Source organism: Eulemur rufifrons, chromosome 6 (genome assembly GCF_041146395.1).
Source record: "Eulemur rufifrons isolate Redbay chromosome 6, OSU_ERuf_1, whole genome shotgun sequence".
Taxonomy (NCBI): Eukaryota; Metazoa; Chordata; class Mammalia; order Primates; family Lemuridae; genus Eulemur; species Eulemur rufifrons.
The window spans coordinates 104,240,160-104,255,371 of record NC_090988.1 but is presented as its reverse complement, the minus strand read 5'-3'; the positions used below and the strand labels follow the sequence as shown (position 1 = coordinate 104,255,371).

At 70.7% G+C, this 15,212-nt stretch overlaps 1 protein-coding gene across 1 annotated transcript in view; it reads right to left on the bottom strand.

Moving 5' to 3' along the window:
- BRSK2 (BR serine/threonine kinase 2) overlaps window positions 1-14,811 on the bottom strand; it is a 44,688-nt gene extending 29,877 nt beyond the window's left edge. The window contains exon 1 of the mRNA XM_069471910.1: window positions 14,721-14,811. Coding sequence (XP_069328011.1) covers window positions 14,721-14,811 — 91 coding nt within the window. The remainder of the gene's footprint in view (window positions 1-14,720) is intronic.
- Between the last annotated feature and the right edge of the window lie 401 nt (window positions 14,812-15,212).

Below are 15,212 nucleotides of genomic sequence, written 5' to 3'. Positions count from 1 at the left end.
CAGGGTGCCCCGGCTGCGCCTGCAGGGTGGGCCTGGGACTCGCAGGAAGAGCCGGGTGTGGCCGCAGGGCGTAGCCAGTGCAGCCCCTCCCCCGCCCACAGCTGGCCAGGCTGGGTTCTCTCCAGGCCCCTGGGGGGGTGTCCCTGCAGCCAGCGGTCACACAGAGGGGAGGCTGGGTCCCGGCCAGGCGGCCTCCCATGCCAGGGTGGGCACCAGACAGAGCTGTGCCCCGGCTCAGGCTCTTGGTGTCCGGGTGGCGGCACCAGCCCTTCCCGGTTGGCCGCTCCGGCCAGGAGCGAGGCTGGGAGGGGAGGGGAGGGGAAAGCCCACCCTCCCGTTGCCCCCGGGCGTCCCCAGAGGATGCCCAGCTGGTCTCTAAATCCTGAGCGCCTCCTACCAGGCCCTCCCCGCCCCTCCCTGCCAACCGCCATCTGTCGTCATGGTGACGGAGCAGAAAAGGCAGCTCCCTGCTGGCCCTGCCCCCTTGCTGGGCCCTCGCTGAGCCCCTGCCCCAGCCCACAAGGGCCCGGCCTCTGAGACCACCCAGCTCCTGCCCTGCACAGAAGGAGCCCCAACTCCTGCCCTGGCCCCGGCCCCGGCTGGGCTGACCCCTGACCCGCCTCCCTGCTGGGCCTCCAGGAAGGGGGTGACAGCCCAAGCAGGTGACCAGCCCCTCTGCTCCTGCCCCACATAAACCACAGAGCACCAGAGCTCGGCGGGAACAAAAGTGGCACCAACATCGCCAGCCGTGCGCCCTCCGCGCCCTTCCCACGCGTGGACCCGCCAGCCTCAGCTCCACGAGGCCACACCGCAGTGAGCGCCCTGAGCTGCAGCCGAGGCCCAGGCTGCGCGGCGGCCGCACGGCTGGCATGAGGCCTCCGCTCACGGCTGTTCCTTCCTCTTCTGCGTCTGCAGCCGCCGACGCGCGGCCCAACCTGCCTCCCCGGGCTCCGCTCCCGGCCGCCTCTTGCAGCCGAGCGGCACGAACTCACAGAGCGAGAACGGCCCGGCCCACGCACACGCACGCGAAGCCCAAAGCGTCCTCCACCCTGCACGACCCTCCCCCATGGCAAGTGGCACGAGCCGCCTCCTCCGGACCCCGCTACACGGAACCGCACGGCGCGGGCACCAAGCCGCCAAGGCAGACACACACGCGACGCGCCCTGAGCGGGATGGCAGGCCCGTCCTGCGTGTCAAGAGCTCTGACCAGGCGATCAGAAAAGCCACCAACACCTCAAGTGTCTGTCAACGAGCCAAGGCCATGACAGACGACCAGGCGCCTGTGCACAGAAGCCCGTCCTGCCCAAGGATGACTGGACAGCAGGAGACACCTGTCCCCACCTGCCAGCGTGCCCAGGTGAGGCGGCACCTGGCACGGCACAGGAGGGGCTGGGCAGGCCTGGACAAGGTCTCGGGACGGTCCAAGAACAGGAGCCACCAGGCCCCGAGAGCAGTTACTGGGAAGGAGGACGCCAGGCCAGGGGGTCAGGGAGGCTGTGTGGGGGGCACTGGAGCAGGGGCACTGGGCTCCCTTCTGCAGCCATGGCAGGGCCACCTCCCAGTGGTGGTGTGGCAGAGGGGGAGGGGTCTGAGCTGGCCCTGACCGGAGCGGCCACACGTCAGGGAATGCGGAGAATCTTGCTGGAGAATCTTGCCCGTCAGCTCCAGAGCAGCACCCTCAGGTGTCACCCCCCCCCACCCCCGCCCAAGGACAGGCCCTCAGGTCCCTGCAGGGGGGAGGCGCCCGGGACCACACAGCTGGCCCGCCACAGGCTTCAGTCGTGGCAACCCCTGGGCTTGGCGGCAGTGGGGCACACTCCCGTGGTCCCACCAGCCCTCCCATTCTCCCCACGCTGCTGCCCTGACCCCAGCCCTGGCCCCACTGTGGCCAGCTTCAGGCCCCCAGGGCGACTGTGGCTTCCCCCCTCCTGGGGGGCTGGGCTGGGCTGGGGTGTGTGGAGCTGGATTCTGGGGTTGGAAAGCCTGGTGTGGACACCACGGTGTGACCAGAGGATGCACGGCTGGTGGCAGAGCCCCAGCCAGCCATGGTCCCGCCTCCCAGGCCACGGGGCTGTGCTGGACAGGGCGGAGGTGGCCGGACAGGGCGGAGGTGGCCGACGGGAGCAGCTGGAGTCAGAGCCGGGGCCTGCGAGGGCTGGGCGGGACGGAGAGGGGGTGGCGGCCACAGACACCCGCCATGCAGAGCACGCACAGGCCTGGGCAGCTCCCTCCACTCCGCACCTGCCCGCCCTGCACCCCAGACCCAGGGACGCAGAGGGGTCGCTGTGGTGACAGGTGGGGAACCCCCAGGGGGCCCCTGTCGTCCACATGCAGGCAGACACACACACCCCCACAGACGTGCACACACAGACACGCAGACCTACACACACACACACACACACCCTCCCAGACCTGCACACAGACACGCAGACCTACACACACACACACACACACACACACACGCACCCCCCCAGACCTGCACACAGACACGCAGACCTACACACACACATACACACACACACACACCCTCCCAGACCTGCACACAGACACGCAGACCTACACACACACACACACACACACACACACGTGCCCCCAGACCTGCACACACACATACACACACACCCAGACCCGCACACACACACCAACACAGGCAGAGGCCTCTACACACACACAGACACACACAGGCCCGTGACCCTGCACAGACCCCCGCCGGGCGCCCGGCCTTCCCCATCAGGGCCCCGGGCTCTGCAGGAGCTGCAGGCAGAGACCCGGCGTCCTCTCCCAGGGGCCCCACGTCCTCCCAAAAGCACAGTCCCAGGGCCCGTGTGCCACGCACGCAGCTGTCCTCGCCTCGCTGGCTTCACACGGCCCTGTCTGGCCCATGCCGAGAGCTGGCACCCTCCGCGGTGTGCGGGGCCCGGGGAATCCCAGCCAGCCAGGCCCCTGGTGTCTGCCGAGGTCTCTGGGGTCCCAGGGCAGAAAGGGCCTCCCCTGTGTCCTCTTTCCGGGGACACCCCCGCCCCTGCTGCTGGCACGGCTGAGCCCCTCTGCCTGGCCGCGGGGTCCCCTGCCCCACCGCAGCTGTGTGGCCCTGGGCAGCCGGGTCCGCCCTGTGTCTGGCCAGCCAGGCCCCGTGGGGGAGGCCGGGCAGAGCCGAGTGAGAGGACACTCGGGCCACAGGCGCTGCATGGCAGGAGGGCGCTTGGGGGCCCAGGGCTGGCGGGGCTCAAGCCACAGGGGGCAGACGCTGGATGCCTGGGGGGCCGGGCACCTGACCAGGTGGCACCTTGGTGTGGGACTCGGGGTCCCGCTGGGGCCATGGGGAACAGTGTGCTACTGACCAGCACTGGAGTGACCTGACTCAGTTTACCTTCTAAGAAGGTGCCTCTGGCGGCCGCGCAGGCCTAGAGGCCCTGAGTCGTCGGGGCCACACAGCAGGGGCGGGATAGCCCCGGGGGGACACCAAGAGGACGCCCGCCACCTCAGGAGCCGGGGACAGCGACAGCCCTAGATGCAGAGGCCAGGAGGACGGCCAGGGCACCACGGGGGCTGCGGGTCATGCGCCCACCCCAGCCTCCTCCATGGGGACCCAGCCGCCCGGGGCCCTGGCCGGGGTCTGCGCAGGGCAGGGCGGGACCCCGCTGCCCCCCCTCGCCGAGCGCCGAGCGCCGAGCGCCCAGAGCCGGCGCAGGAAGCCAGGCGAGGCCGGCAGGGCGGAGGGTACGAGTGCCCCCCCCCCACTGCGGCATGTGGCCCCCCAGGCGGCAGCCCTGACTCCTCACGAGGGGGAGGCGTTGGGGTCCTGGGCAGCATCCCTGCTCCCCGCCTGGCCAGGCCACTCCCGACCACCACAGGGCCGTGCGCCAGCCGCGGGCGCAGCGTGGATTAGGGACAGAGCTGCCCGTCCCGGCGGAGATCCCCGCGGGGGTGAGAACAGAATCCGCTTAGCGGGCAGCAGGGGCGGAGGGGCCGCGATGGACCCTGCTGCCCCCACACTTGCTGCCGCCCCTCCCCCAAACGTCAAAGCCCGTCCCGGGGGCCCTGCGGCCACGCCAGGGACCAGGGCAGGACGTCCAGCTCGGCCGGCCCTTAGGCTGGCGTCCAGGAAGGGGTGGGCACACGGCTGGTGGGTGACCTTCTCCCACTCTCCGCAGAGGGGACGTGACAGGACAGCAGGGTCAGCAAGAGGCGGGGCGCTGGGGACGGCGGACACGGGGGACCCAGAGACAGGAGGGACACACAGAAGCCAGGCCCTCGGGGCAGCGGTACTGCCAGCCCCCCAGGACGCTGAGGGCCCTGTCTCCAGCCCACATCCCTGCAGGAGCTGGGGGACTGGGGAGGAGGGACGGGGGAGGGGTGCTGGCTCCGGAAGCTTCTACCTGGACAGATGTGAATTCTCTCACACTTCATGGGCCAAAGCAAGCCCGTCTCTGACTGGGGCCCTGGCCTGACTTTGGGAGGTGGGAAGAGGGACCGGGGAGGGGCCGAGACACCCATCCCAGCCCTGGAAACGTCCGCCTTCCTGGAGCTGGGTGGAACCCCCCCCCCAAGGCCCCCAGGTGGTGAGCAGCCGAGCCCAGGAGCATGCAGGGTCGCGGGCACCAGCCCAGGCCAGGCGCCCTGCCCACCCCCCTGGCCCCACCAGCCCGACTGCAGCCTCTGCCGCCTGCCCCGTGGGCTCAGGCCTGGCTCGTCCACCACGAACCCAAGTCTACCAGGAGGGCGCCCGCCTCGAGGCCACGCACGCCAGCACAGGGCCCGCCCCACACACGCCAACACACGACCTGCCCCGCGCACGCCAGCACAGAGCCCCCGGTTGACGCACCCAGGCCCCCAACACGGCTGTCATAGGCACCAGGCGGAGGGACAACAGGGCTCCCAGAGGCCACCAAACTTGAACTCTGTTCACCTGCCGCGGGGGGTAAACCACCCCCAAAGGGCCTCCTCCCGGCCACCAGGCCCCTCCTGCCCCACCCAACGTATGAGCTTGGGGCTTCTGCGCCCCAGAGCCCCGGCCCAGCAGGGGTGGCTGAAGGGGGACGTCCCATGACAACCCCTCGGCTGGCCACACACAGCAGCCTTCTTCCTGCCCCCCCTGGTCTGGAGACCCAGCTGGGCTCTATGTGCCCCACAGACGAGGCTGCCTGTCCGGCTGCAGGCCATGCTCACATCCCCGAGCGTGCATTGGGGACGGGCTGCCTGACAGGTCCCTGAGGTCACAGGCCCCGCGGCCGCGGACCCCACAGGCGAGGGGCCCCAACGTGTCCTCCCTGGGAACGTGGCGTCCACGTCGGCACGGCAGGTGCCGGCCACCCTCGGCCAGCCCAGCGTCTGTCGGAGGATGTTCTCTGTGCCACTTACCATTAATGGTAAATCCCCGGGGATTTGGGGTTTAGGGTCAACCAATGCTGGCTCTGAGCCGAGCCCTGTCTCTTGTGAGTGGACCCAGCCGCCCACCCGGCCCATCTGCCTGGCTCAGCCCCTCCTCTGCCGGGACCCAGCCCCTTTCCAAACTGTTTCCACCCAGTCCCACACATCCTTTGGAGGGAGCCGCCCCTGCCCCAGCAAGCCCGGCGGGGGGCGGAGGTGGCCAGGCCCTTCTGTCCTGGAGAGGGCCGCCCCTCCTCCAACGCCCCAGCCCTGGCGCAGACGGCTGAGGGCCCAGAGGACCCTCTCAGGCAGGCGGACCTGACCCGCACGCGGCAGCCTAGAGCCGGGCTCACAGCCAGCCCCTCCTCCACCCAGGCCACGGCCACCCTGAGGCCCTTTGACCCCTGCCCTGGGCCACAGAGCCCCAAAGCAAGGGGCTCCCAGGAGACAGAGTCCACCAGGTGTGCGCCGGGTCCTGTGTGGGGAGCCCCGTCAGCCCCACCTCCAGCGCCAGGCAGGTGGCCGGGCCCAGGCTGCTCTGTCCTGCACGTGGCTCCCACTCGCGGCGGCAGACCCGAGACGGGGGGATTCGCCGCAGCGGCTCCTGCGATGAGCAGACGCCAGCAGGACGCCAGGGCTGCTCCGGGAGTCGCCCGAGTGAACCCCACATGGGCGCCGCTCCCTCAAGGCAGCGCTTCGCCCCTCGGCTCCGTGGGCCCAGGCAGCAGCCGCCCCTGGGAACCCCTCCTACAGCCCACCAGCCAGAGCGGGGACTGGCCACGGAGGTGCCCAGCACAGGCTGGCACAGAGCCAGAGCCCCGCTCCGGGCAGGTCTGGGACTTGCCAAAGACCCCCCACCCCTCACACGGCCCTTCCCAGCCAGGGGTGAGGACCCTCACGGGAGGCCGGACAGCTCCCTGGGGCCCCTGGGACAGGCGCAAAGCCCTCCCCCAAAGCCCCTCCCTCCTCGGGGTCAGCAAGCTGCCCCCACAGGTTCCCAGGAGGACACAGCAGAGACAGGGCCTTGGGCCACCAGTGCTGGGTGTCAGGTGTCCACACAGGCCAGGGACGCACTCACAGGCAGGCAGACGCGGGGCTTCAAGAGTCACCCACACCCCCAGGTTACCAACCGTGAGACGCGTGTTTCAAGAGAGCATTTGCACACGCATGTGAGCTCCGGCTCAGGGCGGGGAGCACGGCCCATGCCCGCAGCCGCCCCATGCCAAGAGGAGCCCTCGAGGGGTGGCCACGCACCAGTGGCTCCCGGGTGACCGGGGACACATGTTGAGGCCACAGCACATGCTTTGGCAGAGGAGCTCTACGGAGACAGGGGCCAGACTGCAGGAGGCCGGGGGTGGCAGGGCCGCCCGGCCACTGTTCCGTCTGCCTGGCCTCAAGGGCCCCAGGTGGGGGCTCCGTGGGGGCTCAGACTCAGACTGGCCGAGGGGAGCGGCCCCCCGTCCGAGGCCAGGCCGGAGCTGGGAACCTAGCGGAGGACGGGCAGCCCAGCGTCCGGCAGGAGCCGGGGTGGGAGGGGCTGACCCTGTGTGAAGTGTCCCTCAGACCCCAGATGCCGTCTGGCCTGGCACCGAGAGCCCTGCCACGCCTTCCCGGCCGCGGCCTCACCTGCCCAGGCCCCGCCCCCACACGGCAGGGCGACGGGGCCTCTCCCCACGTGGGACCTTCTCCCACTGGGACTGACCCACACGTGCGGGCCCTGCGGAGAATGCTCCGGCATGTGCGGGCTGGCTGTCCCCCGGCTGTCCCCCGGCAGCGCCAGGCCACGTTTGCCGTGCCCCCGTGCCGGCTTGGTGCCCACGGCCAACGACGGGTGGGCCGAAGCCCACCCCCGAGCAGAGCCCAGGCCCCGCCGCAGAGGTCCCGGCTCCAGGAAACATCCTTTACAGGTAAAACTCCGGCATTTGACTGAATTCCTGCTGGTCTCCAGAAATCAGTGTTAACGGCCCAGGTGACCATGGCACTGTGGTTTTTCAAGAGTGTCTGTTCCACCAAAATAGTCACCACTGAGCGGCGCCCAGGACGCGTTTTCCGTGGGGGCGGGTGGGGCAGAACCGGCGCTGGTGCCAGGGGTGCTCGTGGGGTTTGGGGTACCGCGCTCGCTCTCTACTCCCGAGTGGGAAGATGCCGCAGGCCGGAGTAAAAGCAGAGCCCGTGGTCACAGTCCCACGGCAGCCTCAACCCCGGGGACCAAGGACGCTGTGGCCAGATGGCAGCAGGAAAACCTGGCCAGGCCCAGGCCGACCCGCTGCCCCTGCACCCCGAGTCCCCCCCCTCCCCCGCCTGCCAGGCAGCAGGCAGGGCCAGGGAGGGGGGTACACACAGGGCAGGGCAGGGACGTGTCCCGGTCACCATGTCAGCAGGTGGCAAAGGGACGTGGCTGGGACAAGCCCCCCTCGCCAGCCCAGAACCCGAGGTGGGGCGGTCACCCGTTTGGGCCCTGGTGTGCCGCAGCGGGCCCGGCCGTCCACACCGTGGCTCCTGCCACCACCCCACGAGAACTGCGCGAGAAGTCGCCCCTGAGTGAGGAGCAAACACGCACCCCCACCTGGCCTGGCGCCTCACTCGGGCACCCGGCGCACGTGCCGCCCAACTGTCCTCAGACACCGCAGCAGCAGGCCCGGTCCCCAGGCTCAGCCCCTTGTACCTTAGACCCCCGGCAGCACCTTACTGTCCTGCCCCAAGCCACTGCACAGACAGGGAAACTGAGGCATGGAGCCATGTGCCCAGCTGGCTGCCAACTGGGCTCTGAACCGAGACCCTGACGGCAGCCCTGCCTGAGGGGCTCTCACACACGCCAACCACGGACAGCCACGGATGCGCCCCCGGCTCCAACCTGGGACGTGGCAGCCTGCCCAGCTCCTTCCCGACTGAAGATTCCACGTGCCGTGGAAGGGAGGGAAGGTCATTCCCGCAGAGCCCAGACTGCAGGGGACGTAAGCCAAGCTCTGCCCCTGACCCTGATGGCGCAGAGAGGGCCACAAGGCTCCGGCTCCGTGGAGCCCCCGTGCACCCCACGGTGCCCACCGAGGAACCCCAGGCTACGCCCACCGCAGACGGGCAGGAGGGGAGTCTGAGAGTGGGGACGGCGCCCCTGATGCTGCCCCAGCATCTGCAGCCCACCACTGTGGAGGGGGCTTCGCCCGGCTGCTGCAGCCCAGGGCCCCCGACTGCCCCTGCCCACCTGGGCCACCACCTCCAGCTTGGGGCCGGGGTCACCACCGAAGGGGCCGCTCTGGAAGAAGCTGGACAGCCAGCCCTCACTGGCCCCGAGACCAACGTAAGCGCAGGAAGAACCTGGTCTGGGGGCTGCCTCCCCCCAGCACCGCCCGGCTGGGCTGAGCGCCAACCTCCAGCCGCACCAGGGAACTTCACACCCAGCGCAGGGAGGTCACCCGCCCAGGGAAACAGCCTGCGGGCCCCTGTGACCCCGGCCCAGCCCCTGTGACCCCGGCCCAGCCCCCGTGACCCCAGCCCAGCCCCCGTGACCCCGGCCCAGCCCCCGTGACCCCGGCCCAGCCCTGGTACCGCTCTCCCTGCAGCTCACCCCGGCTCTGGCCGTGGAGCCCTGGAGCCAGCCTGGGGGTGTGGGGGACCCGGGCTCCCATGGCCACGTGGCTCAATCTGTTGGCTGCTCCCTGCCACCCCACGCCCCCATCCTGACCCCTCATCCAAACAAGGGGCTGCCCGGCACTCTGGGACAGCCAGGGGCTCCGAGGCCACACCCCCGGCCAGGCAGGCTCCCTGCCCCCGCCAAGCACAGCTGCGTCACAGCCACACGGGTGCCGTCCAAGCTGCCCTCGGCCCTGTGCCGGCAGAGCGAGTGGGCGGCAACAGCGAATGCCCTGGGGCACCCACCCCCGCAGGCCCAGGGCCCCTGCCCAGCCCCCACCTGGACAGCCCAGAGCCACTAGGACCCAGAACCGTCCACTCTCCCTCTGCCAGGCCCACGCGGATGCCACGGGAGCCACGGAAGAGAGCTCTGTCCTCACAGGCCAGCACCCCGGGGGCAGATGGGACCTGACCTCAGCCCAAGGACACAGTGGCCTGGCTGGACAGGCATCGGCCTCCGTGACCCACTCCGTCTGCCTGGGGAGGCACCATTGCCACCCGGGCCTCGGGGTGGGGAGAGGAAGGAGCCCAGGGAGCTGGGGACACCCTGGGGTGGGGGGAGTTTCTTGCACGCCTGGTGGGGCCCAGCCCCCAGCCGAGGGGCTTCAGGACACTGGCCTGTCAGAAGCGGCAGGACGAGGCCCGGACAGAGCAGGCTGGGCCCCGAGAGGCGGCCGGCCCGGCACAGTCCCTGCTTTGTCTCCGAGGCCTCGGCCCAGACCAGCTTCCCTCCTGCCGGAGGCGGCGGTGCAGCTTCCCGGGGTGAGGCCTTGGGGAGGCCTGAGGGCAGCTCAGCCGCCACGCCCACCCCCCTGCTACGACCTGACGTCAGCCGTCCCCCCAGGTGGCAGTGGCCCTGGCACTGGAAGACCACCCAGACCCACAGGAGGCCAGAGGGCCCCCTCCCACGCAATGCTGACGGCTGATAAGCGCTGGCTTGCTGTGCCCCCGCGGGACACCGTTCCCAGGCGCTGGAGCCTCTCAGGAGCTCAGGGGAGGCCCGTTCTGCAGACGAGGAGCCTGAGGCTCCAAGTCCCTCAGCTGCCGCGTTGCCACAGCCCCGCCGGGTGTCCACAGCCTCTGGGCCACGGCACAAGTCCGCACCGCTGAGCTCCAGGTGCCACGGGGCCTGCGGGGCCACCTCAGCCCCGCGCAGGGGAGCGCTGGCGGCCGGTGCTCACAGTGGCCACCTGGCGGGGTGCTGGCTTCAGAGGCAGCCTGACCCTCCCAGGTGCCCAGTCTGTGTCCAGAGAGGCCCAGGGGCACAGGTGCCACCAGACCAGGCCACCCAACAGCAGAGAAGGCGCCTGCTTACTGCTCCTCCTGAGGCAGCCACAGACTCCCACAGAGACGGTGGCCGATGGGTGGCAGGGCCAACTCAGGCTGTCCCAGTGTCTGACCTGCCCGCCGGCCGCAAGGCACACCCCTGCACCCCGGGGTCACCCCACAGACAAACCAGACGTGAAAACCAGGGAAATCTCCAGGGATCGGGGTGCACGCTTGCTGGGGCCCACATCCAGGAGTCCCCAGGTGGCTGGTGGGGGTCAGGGGCCGGGAGATGAGGAACATGGGGGTCCACACACACCCACCTGCGCGAGAACCAGAACCCCTGGCCACCTTGGGCAGCCAGGGACGAGGCAGGACCCAGAGCCCCTCGGAGCCCCAGCCCCAGGCTGGAGGCACAGTCCACAGAGGGAAGGCCCCAGCCGGAGCCCGGGGAGGCTCTGCCGGGAACAGAGGCCTGGGGGGCCTGAGCCAGCTTCCCACCGCAGTGACAACCGGGCCCCGCCTCCTCGCACAGCCGGGGGCTGCCCAGAGCGCTGCGTTCCCCGTGGTTCTGGACAGGACTCCCCACGTAGGCGACGGCAGGACAGAGACAGAGCCACAGGTGACACGGGACGGCCTCGCTGCCTCAGCCTGCACCGGGCCAGGGGCGTGAGGGGCCGCTGTGCCCTCCGCCCCGGGCGCCTGTTCCGACACGGACGACCCCCATCCCAGCCAAGCCCCTCAGCAGAGACCCGCGTCAGGGGGGACATACAGACGCACTCTGAGGGGCTCCGTCACCCCCACCTAGGGACCCTCCTGTCCTGCAAGGCGCCTCCCTCACCGTCGGGGAACCCCTGTGCCGGGGCTCTGCAGGGACAGTCCACCCAAGGCCAGTGCCCAGCCCGGAAGGGGGCTGCTCCCTGGGAGGGTCCGCACGATTGGGGAGGGCCGGGGTAGCGTCCTGAGGCGCCCAGGGACACTGACGGGTCTTCCCAGTGACCCCATGGGGCCCGTGGGTCTCTGGTCACACGGCCAGGGCCTGAAGCCCGCAGGGGACCCTGGCCTGCCTATGGCCAGGCTGACGTCACAGGCCACCCACAGCTGTGCTCCGGCCACCTCCACCACTGCAGAGGCCACTGGGTCCCATCTGCCCGGCCACGGTCTCTGGGCCCCAGCCCTGAGCAGGCCACCTTGCTGCCACCAGAGCTCCGGGCAGGCCACCTCGCTGCCACCAGGGCCCCGGGCAGGCCCTCCGCTCAGCCTCTGCTCCCTCACCCCACCACTGCCATCCCCCACCTCTGCCTTCACCTCCCAAGCCTGGGCCACCCCAGGGTCTGCCAAGGCCCCCGCTCTCCCCACCTGGCCCCTGCCGCGCCTTGCCCTTCCCCCACTCCCACCTGCCACCACCCTCCCCTCCCCCATCCTGCCTGCCACCAGGACTCTAGGTCAACCCTCCTGAAGGTCACGCAGGAATGTGGCCCCAGTCCTACAGAGCCCAAGGCCCTCCCCCAGCCCACCCACCAGCCAGGTGAGCCCTGCCCCGGCCACCTCCCTTCTCCCGCACTGGACGCAGGGCTCCCCGGGGCAGGCCCGTCTCTCTGGGAGCCTGGGTCCCCGCACAGCTCAGAGGGCCCGAGTCCCCACCTTCCACAGGGGCCTCCCGGGTCCTCCGGGGCCGAGCTCTGGTTTGGCAGGAAGGTGCCCTGCTCCGTTTACCGGGGGGTGGGAGAGACAAAGGCCACACGGCTACGTGACAGTCTCTCCTGGCGCCGCAGGGGCCTGGACTGGACACGTCCCCGCACATCCTCACCCTCCAGCCTCCCCACGTCCCCTGACAGTAGGGACTGCGCCTCACATCCACCCAGCCCAGGGCGGGGGCTCAGTAAGCACCTCTTGGGTCAAGGAAAAGCGCAGACGGCACCTCTGCAGGTGGATTCCCGCCCACCAGCACCTGCCCCGGGGAGGCCACAAAGGGCCCCCCGACAGCCTTGGCCAGAAACCACCGACGCAGCTGGGAGGAAGCTTCCCGGAGCCGCCGCACACTTGGCCTCGCGGGCACCTGGGCCGGGGCACTCGGGCCATCAGAGCACAGCTGTGCAGACGACACCTGAGCAGAAGCCAGACGACCACACGCCATGGCTATGCCAGCCCCGTGGGGAGGCCACGTGCCACCTCTCCCCACATGGCCCAAGTCGCCACAGGCACCATCTTGGAGCAGATCCAAGGCCCACCTGGGTCGGCCAGGTCGAGAGGCTCCTGCCACACCGCGAGGCTCGTGGCCACCAGACCAGGCTCGCGGCCACCTGACCGCCTCCCTCTCCGCAGCCGTCTCGGGGTGAGCGGCTCCCATGTCAGGGCACCTGGCGGAGGGAGAGGGAAGAGCAGGCAGGGCCGAAACGAACAAGCCGCCAGCCACAGACCAGAACGGGCTGGAGCCAAGGGCCACGACGGGCGGCCATGCCAGGACCAGGTCCCCGCGGCGGGTGGGAGACCAGCCGCGTGTCCCCCCCCGAGATCCCTCGCAGGAGCCTCTCCCTGTCTGGCTCAGGACCTGGTGCTGGTGCGGAGTGGCCGGGGCCGGCGCACACGTGGGACCCCACGTCCACCAAACTCCGGAGGACCCCCCACCCGCAGGGGCAGGGAGACGAACAGCAATGGCTGGCCTCGTCCTGGGCCTTCCTGGGCAGCACGCCTGCCCTCCGACCGTCAGAACCAGGGAGGAGTCGGCTTCCCGAGAGCCCCAGGGGGGAGGCCGGCTGCACTCCACTCCACTCCGAGCTGTTTTCTAAACATCGCACGGAGCTCCTCCTTGACACACACACAGGGCGCATCCTTTTGTATTCATTATGCTAATTACAGCGGAAACCCCCAGTAATTAACTGTACGACAGCAAAGCTCAATGAAGAGTGCGGAGACCAGCCCCTACCCACGGAGACCGCGCGGCACTGTACATAATTCATTGTTGTCATCACTTACACGCTGATGTTTCCTTATAATAACATTTTATTGGTACAATAATTAGATTATTTCACTGCCTCCTGCATTCTGCTGTCCTGGCCCCTTCCCTCACCAACGATTCCACAAGCTGCGGTCGTTCCTACCAGGAAACGTGCATATTTTGAGCTCGGCTGAACATCGGCTGTCTGCCACCTCCTCTTCCAACCTGGGCCACACTACCCCCACTGCCCACGGCCCGGTGCCACGGCCAGGGTCCCGCCAGGGCCCGGGCGGGTGGGAGGGGCGGTCTGCCCAGGCAGGGCAGCTCCCCTGGCCCCAGCCCAGACGCCTTCCTGCTTCTGCCTCAGTTACATCACGGCCTGCCCTCCCCCAGAGCCCGGCCCTGCCCCACTTTCCCTCCCCAACACCACCTCCCAGCTCCGCCTCGCTGCAGCCCTGGGGGGCCTCCCGAGGGCCTCCCGAGCCCCCGCCCCGCGCCAGCTCACGCCATCACACCCTCCTCCTTTCTGCCACTGCCCTGCCTGCCCCCGGTCTAAGCAACTTCTCAGACGGGGAGAGGCGGACAGTGCCAATCGGACCTCTGGGACAGGCCGGCCCTGGGAGAAGAAAGAAAATGGCTGAGCCCCAGCCGCGACAAAGACGACTCTGTGAACGCGCCTGGCTGGCCAGATGAGGGGGCTGGCCAGGCCAGCCCGGCCAGGCCGGGGAAAGTTGGCCAAATGCAAGCGGAGCCGTGGTCACTGCGGCCTGGGCTGGGCCTTGCAGGGACCTAGCCTGTCCCTTGGAAAGACAGCCAGGACCAGCTGGGAAGACCCCTCCTCCCGGCGGGTCCAGGTTTTGTCCCCGGCCGGCCCAGGCCCCGGTGCACACTGTGGCCTCAGCATCGGTCAGCCTGTCCCTCCCCTGGGGTGGTGCAGCGTCACAGTCTGCTGAGCCCGGGAGGAGAGGAAGGCGCTGTCCAGCCCTCTGACGGTCCCGCACGCTCCCACCCCCACCGCGAGGGAGGCCGAGGCCCAGCCAGGGAGGCCCCGGCGGCCGCCGCACAGAGGTGGGGGTCTCGGCCGGGGGCGCGCGGCCGGGCGCAGCTGCTCGGGCAGCATGCCTATTAGCGCGGCCGCGGCAGACGGCAGATGGGCGCCCGCTCGGCCCCCTCCTCCGCGGTACAATGGGCCCTTCGCTCGGGCGCACAATGCAGCCCGGGTCGCGCACCTGCAGCGGGCCCGAGGGGCGCTGCCCAGGCCCGGCCCGTGAGCCCCCGTCCGCCCGTGCGCCCCGGGCCGCGCCGCGTGTCCTTGGGCCGCGCCCGCCGACTGCAGCCCGCGGCCTACGGGACCCGGCGGCGGGGCGCGCGGCGGACGGGGGCGCACGGCGGGCGGGGGCGCACGGCCGCCCATTGTTCGCGGCGGCCGGGGCTGGGCCCGGGCCGGCCTCCCTCGGGCCCGCGCTGCGCCGCCCCCTCCCCTCCCGGCCCGGCCCCGCCGCCCCCGCACACGCACCTGTCTGTCCCTTGCCCAGCGTCTTCTCCAGCCGGTAGGGCCCCACATACTGCGCGTGCTGCGCCCCGCCGTCCTTCCCCGTCGATGTCATCGCTCCCGGCGGCGCGGGCCAGTGGCGCCCGGCGCGGGCAGGGAGGGGCCGGCCCGCCGTCCGCCCGCGTCGCCGAGCGCCGACCCCGCGCCCGCGCCCCGCGCCCCGCGCCCCGCGCCCGCTCCTGGCGGCCGTCCGAGGCCGGGCCGCGCGACGCCTGCGCCTCGTCGAGAGCACCGGCGGGCGGGGGCACCAGGCTTCCGCCGCCGCCGCCGCCGCCGAGGCCCGCGCCCCGCGCCCCCCGCGCACACCCGTCCGCGGTCGCGCAGCCGAGCCGAGCCGAGCCGAGCCGCGCCGCCGAGCCGCGCCGCCGAGCCGAGCCGAGCCGAGCCGAGCCCGAGCGAGCGCAGCCGGCCGCAGCGGCGGCGGCAAGTGGTGCCCGCGGCGGCCAATCAGCGGCG